Source organism: Labrus bergylta, chromosome 6, assembly GCF_963930695.1.
Source record: "Labrus bergylta chromosome 6, fLabBer1.1, whole genome shotgun sequence".
Taxonomy (NCBI): Eukaryota; Metazoa; Chordata; class Actinopteri; order Labriformes; family Labridae; genus Labrus; species Labrus bergylta.
Window position 1 is genome coordinate 1,476,654 of NC_089200.1, and position 15,000 is coordinate 1,491,653.

General features: G+C 42.7%; 1 protein-coding gene across 1 annotated transcript in view; it reads left to right on the top strand.

Annotated features, from left to right (window-relative positions):
* The window catches only part of adcyap1r1b (adenylate cyclase activating polypeptide 1b (pituitary) receptor type I), a 30,786-nt gene that overhangs the window by 4,145 nt on the left and 11,641 nt on the right, over positions 1–15,000 (top strand). Inside the window, 5 exon segments of the mRNA XM_065956417.1 lie at positions 5,391–5,512; positions 8,183–8,285; positions 13,172–13,285; positions 14,643–14,746; positions 14,835–14,932. Coding sequence (XP_065812489.1) covers positions 5,468–5,512; positions 8,183–8,285; positions 13,172–13,285; positions 14,643–14,746; positions 14,835–14,932 — 464 coding nt within the window. The 5' untranslated portion in view covers positions 5,391–5,467.

The following is a 15,000-nucleotide window of genomic DNA, read 5'->3' on the forward strand; positions in this document are numbered from 1 at the left end:
GAGCCGTGTCTAAAATGTTTAGTATAGAGAGTGAAAAATGCCTGTGTGTGTGTGTGTGTGTGTGTGTTTCTTTAATTATGTGTGTGCTCTTCAGACGGAGCATCAAACACTACACACTCTCTGGCTGACAGTGTTGAACATGAAAGCCGCTGAGACTCATTAAGCCGTTTGATTACAGCTCGGGGAGGAGAGTCCTGAGCAGCTGCTGAGCTAAGACACACACACACACGCACACGCGCACACACACACACACACACACACACAGGCACACAGGCACACACACACACACACACACACACACACACACACACACACACACACACACACACACACACACACACACACACACACACACACACATAGGCACACACACATGCTAACTTCATGATGTTTTTTCATGTGTAGTGTATTGTGAATTTGGATGATGCCATCATGATTTTATGGAAGCAGAAGTGATTATTGTTGCGTCTCTCTCTCTGGTTTGCTAAGAGGAACATGTCAGTCACTTGATAGCCGGCCATAAAGCCTAACCTGCTTTTTGTGTAAACTAATCCAAACATCACAAGGGGATATTGTGCTGTGTGCTGAAAGACATTTGACAGCAAACTAGACCATCAAGTCAAATTGACATTTTTAATTAACATGATGAATTCAGAAGATGAGCGGGCACATTGTATTTTTTTAGTTGACCAAATCAGCTGAATCCTCATTTTAGAACTCACATATAGTAGAGTACAAGGCTGGATATCCAAGTTTCAGATCATGAGGTAAACGTATGTTGGAGTCATCCCAGGATGAGTCTGCAGAGGACGCTAAAGGACTAAGGATTACTGAGAATTTCGCACTTTTTTTCACTTCAAACCTCTATTAGCCGCTAAAACCTCTTACATAGACTCTCTTCTCCCAGCACTGGAGAGCAGCCCTCCCCTGGCAGCCCTGCAGCATTTGGCCTCCTGGAAGACTTCCAGAGAGCTGGCCAACCAGAAGAAAGTGGGCATGTCTTAAAGAGACAGCAGCCTTCCACTTAAAAACACTCAGGGCAGATACTCAGATCCTACTGTCATTACAACATTTACACATTTTGAGCCGCTGCTTCGGTTTAAGTTTGTAAGCCCTCAGATCCCCCCTCCCCTTTTTTGGGGCAATTGCCTGCCTTGCCTGTTGACAAGCAGCGCCTCTGATTATGAGCCCTGAAAGCACCAACAATGGAAGCAGCAGTAATTTGCATTTGATGGATTGCCCGTAGGCGGTGCACTGTGGGAGGTGTTGGTGGTTTTCGAGCTGCCCAGTAGGAGTGTGGTCACACTGTCTTTACTAATCTGAGCTCCATCCATCATTCACTCACACCGAAAGCCTGCATGACTGATGAATGAAGCCTGATGCCACACATCAATCCATCTGTTATTTTTTTCACTTTGATGAAATGTGTCCGTAGTGACAACTGAACGTTGGCTTTGACTCATTTACTGGATCAGATTTTTTCTTCTTCAGTGAAAAGATAAAATTGGCTCTGCAGGTTTCCTACTCCCACTAGAGGTCAGAATTCACATTTCAGATCTGCACCATTGCTTTTATATCTGTAGCAGAACTGATGCACTGTATTTAAAAAGGGAGAGGTAATATCTGTAATGTGCTTTTTCAATCTCCTTTTTAGGAGAGGAAATCTTCGGCCGTCAGTCATAGCTGGACCATTGGTGAGAGGTCGTCGCCCTAGTTTTTGTGGTGTGTCCTCCTTCGTCCATCGCTACCTGTCGGCCTTTTTTCAGCTGATTTGACATGTCCAATCGGCGTCGGCGGTCGGTGAGAGGAATCTCTGATTGGCTGGTGGGAGGTTTCATTTCTCTCCAGCTCTCCTCTCAGGTGCAGGAAAGCCCCTTGAGCATGTCTCTGTAGTCTTCATGCTTTCACCCATTAGTGAGGTTTCTCCTTATTTGTCTCCTCCACCTCTTCTTTTCTTTTTCCACTAAAAGACCAAGAACTGACAACGCCAGCGCCATTTTCTACTTTTTATCAGACATTATTCTCCATTAGTAGACTACCTATAATACGAGTGGTGAGCGACAGCGGTGTGAAAATGGTCTTCTCATATCATAACAACAGACTACCGCCCCCTGCTGGCATGGAGAGATATTTCCTCTCACACATGAGCAGAACGTAGGTGGTGGTTGGCCGTCGGCTGGAGTCTTTGCGGTGTGTTCAAGTGCAACTTTTTGGCCAAGACACTAGTTCTTTGCCTTCTGCTTGGTGTGTTAGGGCCTTTATGTGTGTTTGTTGTTCTCTTTAAACTAGTTTTATACCACATACATTGTGATTCTGTAATTACCGCGGGAACTCCTTGGTCTAATTTCTACAGCTGTGCAGCGGTGCTGGTCCGGTTGGAGACGGTTGGAGAAGCACACATATTTGATGGAAGTTTGGGGTTACAGCCCTTAACCTACACATTGCAAATGTTTTTGTACCCGTTGGTAAAAGCAACCAAAAAAATCTGTAAGGTTAGGGAAAAACATTTCAAAGGTTTAGTTAAAGAATTCACCTTCAGAGGTTCAACCGGACGTGTACAAAGGAATATCAAAACAATGTTATCTACTGCAAAGCATAACTTGTCCTCAAGGAAGTTGTGATTTCCAATTTCATGGTAAGTGATTCTGGTTTAGCCTCCTCTTTGTTTGCTTTATTCCCTCTCTGGTTATAAACACACACACACACACTGAGTCGACTCCCACTGTGGCTGGGTGAGATACCATCAGTGTTTTTGATGGTTCGTAATGTGTTTTCTCTTCCTCAGAAATGAACCCAGTTTGTGCTGGAGCACTCACCTTGAAAGCTTTTTCTGTGGAAGAGCATCAGAGTCCTTTATGGCGGCCTTGGCAGAGCTGCAAACCTCCATTCATGTTGTGTCTTGTTTTTGTTATTTTTACTGCGTTATGTCTCTGTGCCGGCTTTCTCTGACTTATTCAGGCAAAATATGAATGCAGGTTCTGTTCAGCTGTTCGATGTGCAGGTCTCATATTCATGTGCTCAATGTGCAGGTTGATTTTTAACACAGGTTTGGTGTCGTTGTAAACATAACACCTATATCATGAAATCGAGGGGATTCTATTTAGAGAAGAGCAGAAGCTGGAGCAGAAGGAGGCTCCAGGTCCACGTGGTTCAGCTCAGATCCAAACTCAGCAGCTCTCAGCTGTTGCTCCTGACAACGGTTGGGAGGAAGGAGGGGTTTGTAGCTGGCAAGGGTTTTCGGTGGAGTAGACACGTCCAAGCTGCCGAGCCCTCCCTGTGGGACGGGGCCCGAGTGCATAGTCCTGATACTTGGCTTTACTCATGCGAACCCTGCGGGGCCTGCAGAGTCAGGCTGCGTCCACGAGGACTCACAGATTCATGCACACAGGCTCCTTACAGACACGCAATGTGACATGTTTGAATACAAATTCAGACATTGATAGGCTGACTAAATCTCTACGATCGCTGCCCACAGTTTGGTGGAGACAGAATGAAATAAGAGGGATAAATGGAGAGTTTTCTCCAGCTTCATATTGCATTTTATTTAAAATCACAAGCAGCAGACATTCTGTTAGTCAAGGAGGTGAAATGTCACAGTGTCAAAAGAATGGCTTCAACTCCTATCTTCAATATGAATATAAAGAAAACAATAGTTTAAATTTTTTTTCGGAAAATAGAGGGGGAGAGTCCTTACCCTAACCCTAACCCCTAACCCAAGACCAATATAAGATGCGACGATGAAAGCAGCAAATTATTCTATTTGACAAGATTGAAGAGAAGAATTGTTTGTTTTGGGGTTCAGAAAATGGCTCAATCAACTATTAAAGTAGTAATAATTAATTGTCATTCCGTTCACTTAAAACACACAAACACATGATGGTTTAATCGTTAAAGGTCACATATTCTGTAAAATCCACTTCTCCATGTTCCTCTAACTCTAACATGTGTCTCTAGTCCGTCTACAAACCCCCCAATGATGAGAAAAGTCCATCCTCTCTGTCTTCTGCCTGCTCCACTTTTCAGAAAATGTGTGCTCAAACAGGCCGTTTGGAGATTTTCCCTTCATGACATCACAAAGGGCAGTAGCCCCTCCCCCAGGTGGGTGACACTCCCACAGCTAGGTGTTTGTTCTGCCCTCTGAGTCTGCCTTCTCACCGTAAACAATAGGACATGGAGAGAGAAAGACTGAGTACACCCAAGTCCTTCCAGAGAGGGGGCGTGGTCAGACACAGCTCATTTACATATTTAAAGGTACAGACGCAGAAACAGCCTGTTCTGAGCAGGGCTGAAATAGAGGGGTTTATAGACATGATCAAATACAGGATCAGAGTGGATTTAGAACAAGAAACTTCACACACATGTTTTGAGGAGCTCTGTTTTGTGAGTTCTTCTTAATCATGAGTTGAAAAACACCCACCACTCACTATGTTTAATCTGGAGCAGACATAAACCTTATCTTTGATTAAAATCGGACATTGTGAGGATTGTCCATATTGAGTGATGTTGTCTCTCACACTCACACTGATGTGTGTCAGATGCACCAGGACCGTTCAAGCTCTGCAGGCATGGTGTGAGTGTTTTTCCACAGCCGAGCACGGCAACCAGAGAGAGAGGCTGTTTACTTTGATGACTTGTTGGAGATGTGACGCCTCTCACTACAGGAGCTCACTGTGGCTTGTTCTGCGACTGTCGTTCCTCCTGTTATATTTAAACTAACACACTGAAGACTGCACATATGCAACACACCCTCATACCTCTACCCCAGTTGTTTTGATCTGATGTCTGAGGTCTGTGGTGTGTTTAGAGAGATCTAGGGGCGTTGGGCCCCTCAACATTAACAAAACACGCTTTCTATAGTTGTATCAAAAGCGAGTGGTGGGTATCGACGACCTCTGTTGTCGGGCAGATTTAAGAGTTTAATGCTAAACATAGTGTCTAGCGTGTGTCTGTGTCTTAGTTCATGCAGAGGTTTCAAGAAGACCAGAAGTTCATGCGGAGGCCTCTAAAGAACAGGAAATGCGGGTGCCTAGGTTTGACTTGTACAACAGTAATTTGTAAATGTCACAGCTCGTTTTTAGCATATCAGCATGATGATATTTCCATGATAGCGTGCACTAGCCCACACTCAAAGCGCGTCACCAATGAGAGAGTTTCTACTGTGTGAAGTGAAATTGTTTTTCTTCATCATGTATTATGATAAAGTTTAGTGTTTTCTTACCGCTGAATGAGACATGAGACGACGCAGATGGAGCACTGAGGGAATGCTACTTTCAAAATCATGCAAGTTTTTGAAAATCACCAACCCTGCCTTTAAATATGACATGTCCACAAGTAATTTAACCTCTGTAACCACTCTCCTCTAAAAGTCTCACCCTCTCTGTGGTTTTCAGATCCCGAGGTGAGCCCAGGTCCAGCCTTGTCCGTCCGTTTACGAGCTCTGAAACTCCCGACTGAAACTTCTGTCAACATGTCTGCTGCTTCCTCCAACCAGCTGATCCTCCTCCTGTGCTTGGTAAGCTCACTTTAATGCATTTTTATTTTTTTATGTATGTGCAAACTGACTCTGCATCAAGTGGAGAACAGAAACCTGATTTTTACACGCTCATTCACATTTAGAGTAACCATATGGAGAGTCTGCATCAATAATTCATTGATCTATGTGGCAGGACTGACGGCTGAAGATGCGGTCTCATTATTTATTCATTGTTTATTCAACATTATTACTGTCTGCTGAATCAATGAGTCAGAGGAGGTCTTTGTCGCCTCCTCTCCCCCCTCCCTTCATCCCCTCCATGAACAGCTGACAGGAAAGTGACCCTTTGTTTCTGATGTTAAATGTGAGTCATCACCTTTGAGCTGAAGAAGTGTTGTCAGAGAAACAGAGACGAGGTTCAGAGAAGATGGACGACAGCATGTGGCTATGGAAGAGGGGGACTAACCCAAGCACGGCGCTACACTAGGGGGCGCTATGACCCCGGTGTATTTTATCACTGTTTGATGAAATCTATAAGATCTTGTACTTCATTATTTTCTATTTCTTGGTATTTCTTTGTATTGTTAAATATTGTTAAGAAGTCATTGAAAAGACAATTTAAAACAGAATTAACACATTAAATGTTTGGGATAACGAGAGAAGATTTCCAAAAGGCATCTATATCGTTTCCACTACCGATGCACACGGCCATGTTGCCCCCTCACCCCTCGGTTTGCCAGACAAACGCCAAACAAAGCGGGCGAGAGAAGTGGTTCAGATAGAAGTGATTGTACCCGACCTAAAAAGCCTCTGCATGTTTCTAATAAGCTCCACGAGCAGAAACGTGCTCAAACTAGGATCAATATTGGAGATGCTTTTGAAAAATGGAGAGAGGTTAGAACACAGAAAGGTTTACAGACCCATGCAGAGCTGGATAAACACTGAAGCTTCAGAGTCCACCACATGGTGACCTGAGTGAGCATCCACTATAGAGAGGAGGGGGGGAGACAGCTCTCTATGATGTTTAGAATTTAGACTGCAGTACCCATTTTAAACACTAGGTGTCAGAGTTACATACTGCTCCTTTAAAGCAGCTTTGTTGGTTTTATTTTACTGTATGACTCACACATGCACCCCCCCACTCACGTCCTGATGCAGCTCAGGGTGAACACAGTTTGACCTCATTAGTCATAGTTCAGTGTTTCAGGGCAGGCTGGTGTGACAGAATTAGTCACAGGAGGTTAAACAGCAGAGAAACACACACTGATGTTTACTGGCAGCATTTCATGTTAAAGAATGAATCAGAGGGTTTAGATAAAGCTGTGAAAAGTGAGGATGAGGGGGTCAGAAAGGTGAAGGTTTGATTTTAGACCTCAACAACACACAACTATTTCACTTCAGTGCTCAACATTTCATTTATCAGACTCTTTTTGTCCAAAGCGACGTGAATCAAGGAGTGAGTACAACACAAGCGAGGATCTAGAGGGGAGGAAACAACGTCAGTCAGTGCTAACAAGTCTTAAAGTCTGGGACACAGGTGCTGACAGGCGGAGCACAGAGGCAGAGCACAGTTCCAAACAGCATCATAACCATCCTAATATCGTCATCATCAATCTCAAAATTGGGCGGCAGTAGCTCAGTCTGCAGGGACATTGGGGTTTGACTGTTCAAGTCCCAAAGTGTGGAAGTGGGTCTGGTTGCAGGTGAATGAGCCTTTTTTGGTTCAGGCAGGTAAAAAAGGCTTTTACAGTCGTTGAGACGTGATGAGATAAAAGCATGTCAAATCGTCTCTGTGTCTTTAAAATTTTAAACAGATTTGAGATATTTCTGAATTTCCTCTAAACCCGATTATTTATGTGTCTAAAAACTCATTAAAGATGAAAGTCCACATTCACATAACAGCAGTCCAGAGATTGAAATGTTCTCCATCCATCTGTCTTCACTGCCAGTGTAGTCCATTCAATCCTGCAGACTTGTGTTGTATGTCCACACTCGTTTTCCCCCAAAACCCCCCTGAGTCCATCACTCGGCTAAACGCTCACAGCACGACTCCCCCGAGCGAGTGCTGCTGACGTCAGAGGATGAACTGCTCCTCTGCTGCACCTCGTAAAGCTGTGACGCCAAACGTCTTCTCACCAGACCCCCAGCCTGCGTCCCGGCGTCAGCCCCACTTTGTGAGGCTGTCAGGGGGGGGGGGGGGGGAGAGAAAACGACTCCTCTGGACTTGACCTTCTGTGTGTGGAGTCATAGTTCTAGGACTCTTGCTGTCAGTGTGATCTCAAACACTCCTCTCTGTGCGTCCGTTTTTCTAAACAGATGGGGGGTTACCGCCTGGCACGGTCGGCCCTGAAAAGTTAAGTGTGAAAGTGTGAAAGCCTTTCCTGACTTTGTTTTCCGGAGAGTAATGCCCCCCCCCCCCCCTCCTTCTCTGCTGGGTCGGTTAGCAGCCAGCTGCTCTGATGAGACGGTGTGTTTAATTGGTCGAGTGTTTAAACAGATCCTCTCCCACACTGTGGTGAGAAAACCACCGCACGCTGGAGCTAATGAAGCGGCCTTTTTCCATTTTACCTTTGGGTCCTTCCTCTGTGCTCACACGTTCTCCCTCTGCTGTGTGTGTGTGTGTGTGTGTGTGTGTGTGTGTGTGTGTGTGTGTGTGTGTGTGTGTGTGTGTGTGTGTGTGTGTGTTTGTGTTTGTGTGTTGTTTTCCAGGTTTTCAGCCAACAAGTCGCCTCAAACTGTGTGATCAAGCGGGAGCAGGAGAAATGCATGGAAATGATGGCCTCCGACGAGCCAGGGAACAATCCAGAGTTTGGTAGGTTTTGTGTAATTTGTTGATGTCGTAAACCGTTTGAGTGACTAACAGATTAACGAGAACATCCTCCAGGCCTCTGTACTAATGAGCAGGAGACAGTTCTGCAGACCACATCGTTAAAGTCCCTATGGAATGAAAAATACATTTTCCCACCACATGTCCAGTGTCAGCCTCTTAAATGTCTCATGACTCGTCCTGCACTCATTTTTTTTTAAACTTCTCTTTATTGGGGTTTTTTCTTTTTCAAATACATATTAAAAAAAATCTGAGACATGTTTAGTCATACCTCAAACCAAAACAAAAAACTAGATGATAATAAATAAATAAAAACATAAGCTATAAAAAAATAAGTAAAAACAAATAAAATACCAAAATAATAATAAGATTAAAAAAAAGAAGAGATTTAAATAGTAATAATAATACAACTTGGAGGATGTCAAGTGCTCTGGATTTTACTTCATGGGGTTGTTTTTGTTATAGTAGTCTATAATGGCTGCCATATTGAGTAAGACATATTTTCTTCCAATAACTAAGGGTGTTCCACAAGGTTCAATCTTAGGCCCAGCCCTTTTTACAATTTTTAGTAATAAAATTATTCCATTATTATCTAGCGACCATTCACATGCTCACTTATATGCAGATGATACAATATTGTACTGTATTGCTAATTCTGCTCATCTTGCCATGGAGAACCTGCAACATTCCTTTAATGTTCTCCAAGTTGCACTTAACGACATTAAATTGGTTTTAAATGCTCAGAAAACTAAATGTATGTTGTTTTCTAGGGCTAAATGTGAAACTGATAATAACCTTCACATTACCACCCTGCTAGGATCCATTATGGAGAGAGTTAAAGCCTATAAATATCTCGGTATATGGATAGATGACAGACTAACATTCAAACTTCACATTGATAATCTTACTGTCAAACTACGTCAAAAGTCTGGTTACCTATATATAAATAAATCTAATTTCCCCATGTTCTGTCGGAAAAGGATAATTGAAGCAGTTTTTCTTTCAGTTTTGGATTATGTTGATGTAGTCTATAGGCATGCCTCTTCCACTACGCTAAAGCCCTTAGATGCTGTTTACCATTCTGCAATTAGATTCATTACCGGTGATAGCTACATGACTCACCACTGCATTCTTCATAATAAAGTTTGAGAGACGCAATAACCACTGGCATCTTTTTATCTATAAAGCCCTTACTGGAAAGCTTCCATCATATATCACCTTCTTGTTAAATCTGAACCCTGGTTCATTTTTAACCTGCTCAAGTGAGAGGCTGGTTCTCCAGGTTCCTCATGCCAGGACGGACCTGGGGAAAACTGCTTTTAGTGTTAGTGCTGCAAACTCCCTGAATATTTTACAACAGGACCTGAACTTGAGCACTTTTATCCCTTATGGAAACTTAAATGAAATATTATTTTTAACTGCCCAACACCTGACTGTAACTGTTTTATTTGATTTTAATTGCTGACTTATCACTGTAGTAATTTCAAGCTTTTAAATTATTTTAGTGTATATATTTTATTGTTCTTATTGCTCTTTTATTGATTTTATTTTCTGTAGTAGCTTTATCTCGTTTCTCGTTGTTTACCATTTATGTATGTTTTCTCGGCATCATTGTAAATGAGGGTCGCCCTCAAATGATCTCTCCGAGAACTTAAATAAAGGTTGATGATGATATTTATCGTTCCTCTCAGGGTAAATTTTATTTTTTCTAACTGCAAATGTGTCATTACATCATTAATTAAATAAACTTGAGGATTTTTTGGTTTCCAGTTCGTCCTGCACTCATTTTTGACCAATCAAATTTTTTTTGTGCTACATGTGCGTCCAATTAAATTCATCCCACCGTTATGTCTTGCTGTCAGTAGTCAATACATCATGACGCCACAGTTAGATACTCTTTAAATTCTGGGAGACTTTACCGCTCATTTCGGCCCCTGAGTCCACTAAGGCTGTTCTTTTTGGCTCCGCCCACTTTCAATACAAATCCAGTCCAGTTCAGTGTTTTTAGTGGTCAGTATGCTAAGCTAAAAAAACCCATCAGTATCAGCTGTTTTTTTGTCACTGCGCTCACAGGGTTCACAACAGCTTGACTTTGGAAAAGCGTCTCCCTCACTGACCAATCAAAATCAAGAAGAGGCGGAGCTTTTCTGACTCATCATGTCAAGGGGAGAATTTCTGCCAGGACATGACTCCTGTACATAACTTTCATGTTTTCTTTGTGAAAGTTCTTTGAATAAAAACAAATAAAAAGCACACAGATCTAAAACAGACCATAGTGTCCTCACCGTGGGAAGTGGAGGTTAACTCTTGTAACCATAGCAACAATGAATGCTCGTGTGAACCACGCTGCCAGCACAAAAACTACCTTAGTGGACAGAGGAACTAATGTTTCCTTCACACATCAAAATAGATACATTTGTCTAAACAATCATTACCCACGTACCCTTGTGCATCCTTTACATCTCACACAGGACTACATTTCCCCTTCTCAGCCATCCAACTGACATTCAGTTCCCATCTGACCTCCGCACAGCTGTTCTGTTGTAGTTGTATGAGCAGTGGTTCCAAAAGTGGGGGTCGGGACCCCCTGGGGGGTCGCAAGACACTGGGAGGGGGGTCGCGAGTTGCCTTCCAAAAACAAATGCAAACTGGAAATGACTTGACCCATTATTGTGAAATTATCTTACAAAAATGTTGTTCAATTAGTTTAAGGCTGCTGTATTTTGTATTGTTGTTCTAATGTCACGGTTTAGATCGGCCCATTAGTGCGTGCTGCTGTGTGTACCGTTATGCTTTAACCACTTCCAGCGACAGAGGGGGTCCCCGGTCTCTCGCATCGTTATTTTGGGGGTCGCGGGGTGAAAAGTTTGGGAACCCCTGGGCTAGAGGACCACAATGGAAATAAGCCCTCAGGCTTTTTTGTGTATTTCAATCCTCACAATTTTTTTTTTTATATGGAGTCTGATATGATCAGCCTGTCATGCATGTGTTTAAATGTCTTTCCCTGTGCCAGGGTGAGCTAACATCATATATATGTTTATAGTTCCTAAACAACTAATGCTATCTTTCCTCAAAAAGTTCAAACATTTGCCTAAGTATTCTCCTTCCTTGTGTTTTTGCTGGTCTGGTTCCAACTGTTGGATACATTGCTCCACACTGCCGCCACTATTTCAGGTGATAAAAACACTTTAAATGCAAAAAAAATGGGGAGGGAAAGCAATCAATTCAAAATAATTCAATCTTCATAACCAAATCTAGCTCTTCAGGTCCTGAGAATATCATGGAATAAGGAAGAGGTTTTTTGTTGTTGTGAAATAACCAAAAACAACTCAGCGTCTCTGCTTATCTGTTTAAGAGAGGAACTCTGCGGCTGAGATTAAATGCTGCTTAATTAGAAGTACCCTGATATGACCAACAGTATACTTACAGAACACTTGAGCACATCACATGCTCAGTTTGTGCCAGAACATTTGCAGAAAAAAGAGCAAAATGAACTAAAGGCAGAAGACTCATATCCATATGCAGATCAGGTTTTAGGGATATGTGAGTTTTTAAAAAAAAACATCCCAGTGTGTGTTGACTGCAGCACAAACAGCTACAGCAGAGCCGAGCAGTGAAAGTCAGAAGAATAAATGATGCGTTAACGTTTCTGCGTCTCCAGAGAGAGTGAGTGGCGGAGGCTTTAATTGGCAACATCTCATTAAAATCATCCTTAAAATTAAAGTTGATGGGTGGGACAGTGATTGACAGGCGGCCGTCTGTCTGATTATTTGATGGATGAAAGAAAGATCTGACGGGGCGTCTTCTTAGCCCTGTTCAGCAGTCTCTCTTTGTTTGGACTGGCCACAAGGCGTCTAATGAGTCCTTCTGTCATGCCAGATACAGCATTTGCCAATTGTCCATCCATCCATTATCCTACGCTTATCCGGGGGCCGGGTCGTTGCCCCAGACTTCCCTCTCTCCTGCAACGTTTTCCAGCCCCTCCTGGGAGATCCCAAAGCTTTTCCCAGGCCAGAGCGGAGGTGCCACTTATACAAATCTTTAAAGGGTAGGAGTAAAACAGAAACTACGAAATAAAATCTTAAAACTACAGCACACAGAGGGGCTGATTTCTGCTCTCTCTGGTGTTGCGTTAAGATAAATCACATGATGAATCTAGGGGGAAAGCCTCTCTGCTCTGACCCCTTTTGGTTGAAAACGGGACTTAAAGTGGGACAAATCTCACAGTCACTAATAAGCGTTACTCTTGTGAGAAATGGAGAGTTTTCCAACTCGTTCTCGTTCTTGCAAAATGATGTTGCAAATGACGCTCAAACAACACATATGACCACTGCAGACCGCAATTTTTTTCTTATTTATCTCTAATTTCTGAAGGAAAAAAAACAAAGATGATTTAAGTGCTTACAAAAAAGCATGCAAACTCTTGCACGCTGATTAAAATACAGAAATACATTTATTAGCAATTAAGTCTATTTCAAGTCAGACGTTAAGTATTTATTTACAACTGAAAGTACGACCACTAACCTGTTGAAAACAGCCAGAAGAGTTTATCTGCACTTAAGTCCCGCCTCTTATTGGGCAAATAGCCAATCATTTGAATTGTGGGGTGGCACCTGGGGTGACCAGTCAGATTTTCCCATGGCCGCCCCCTGCCTTCAACAGCAACAAACCGAGAAGCGGGCTGTCCTGACATAAAGTCGTAGAAGACATTGACTGAACGTGTTTTCTTATTTGTTCATAATGGCAGCTGGCAAAGGAGGAGACGTTTAACTTTGTGTTTTACAAACTTGCATTTTTTGAAAAGTAGTGTCCCAATGAGTTGCATCATGGCAGCGTTTTCACCTAATAACAAACATGTTGTGTGTCCTCAGGGTGTCCGTGGATGTGGGACAACCTGACGTGTTGGCAGCCTGCCGTGTTCGGAGAGGTGGTGGAAGTGAACTGTCCTGAACTCTTCTCTCAGTTCATAAGTGAAGAAGACTTCGGTACAGTGTTTTAAAGGCTCCCTACATTCACCTGTTAAAATGAGTCATTGTTCGGCAGCTTTACTGAATTGCAGGTCAAGTAAACTGAGCTGGAGTTACACATTCACATGTGTTTTGATGTGCTCCTGCACTAAATTTGACTTCAGGGTGAGGACATTTGATCAAAGTTTGACTTCTTTCTGCTCCTCATTTTGGCCTTTTTGTGAATGTAAACTTGATTTTGGTATTATATTTGAATAACATTATGATGTCTAACTAAATAATGTTGATAAGAGTTCTAGCAAGTGGTTTGTGCACTTTGGGCACTGCCACCTCTTAACATTCAGAAAGGACATTTTACTTAAAGTCTTAATATGTGATTTTTCACACTTAAATGTATAAATCAAGTCTATCCTCTGAAAATAACTCTGTGAGTCATGACTGTCTACAATGGGTGTAACACCCGAGTCCCACTGTCTGTGATGTTTTCAGAGTTTTCAGAGTCCTATCTTCACTTTGTTTACATCGCCAGGACGGCCGGCTGACTCCTCCCCTCGTGTATAAAAGTAGTTTAATTGAGGGACTAGAGAAAAGAAGAATAACATACTGTACTCACTGCTTAACTGTGTTTCTAGATCACGCTCATTTCAGGTAAATTTACATGCAGTGTGAAGATACCAGCATAATAAAGATCGCTAGCATTAGCATGCTAACACAACAATGCAGCGCCAGTTGTTTTGGTTTCATGCTGGTGCTCAAGGGCGACATCTGCTGGATCAAAAAAATTACATATAAAGCCTTTAAACATGTCAAACATAAATTTATTAAATGATACGATCAATGCGCCTGGTCTGTCAGCGCCCGTCATTAAAATGGGCTTCCAATCGTACTGGTCTACTTCTATGTGAATACATGTCGGCTACTTGCTGGTCGAGGGATGTCGACCCCAAATGGAAGTGACAGTGAGACCTGAAACTTATGCCAGCCATGAATGTCTTGAAATGACATGTCTATAGCTTAGCGAGTAAATTTAGGTAGGCAGATTTCTTTGCTAAATGTTTGTGTTTAATATCTTAAATATGATGATGAAATAAGATGTATATCTGGACGTGTCAGGTGAAGTGGCTTATGATAAGTGTCAGTCGATATTTACGAGTAGAAGGGGGCAAACACACTTGCATGTGTTTTTTGCAGATGTGAGTTTTTGCAGTGTATTTTTGCTCAGATTAGAATAAATTCAACAAAAAGTCCAGACATGCTAACATTCAAGGCGCTAAAAGTGTGCACGTTCTCTCCAGCTCTTTCTTAAATTATTTTTGAAGGTCCAGATTTGACTCTTTAAATAAGTCGGTATCTGTCCCGTGTCCTGTCTCCACAGAGCTGGGGACGGTGAGTCGTAACTGCACTGAGTTCGGCTGGTCGGAGATGTTCCCTCATTACATCGACGCGTGCCTGTATGAGGAGGGGAACAGCAGCCACACGGTCAGTATGTCGCTGTGCCTGCAGCTCTGTGATCGCACAATCACAGTCTCAAAGACACATTTGATGATTTTGACTCTTCCCATTTCAGGACATGTACTTTGTGTCGGTGAAGGCTCAGTACACTGTGGGCTACAGCACCTCTCTGGTCTCCCTCACCATGGCCATGGTCATCCTGTGCAGGTTCAGGTGAGACCTTTGAAGCTCATAAACGGCTGTTTTAAGAAGCCGATACAGCCCATGATGTTGTGGTCCAG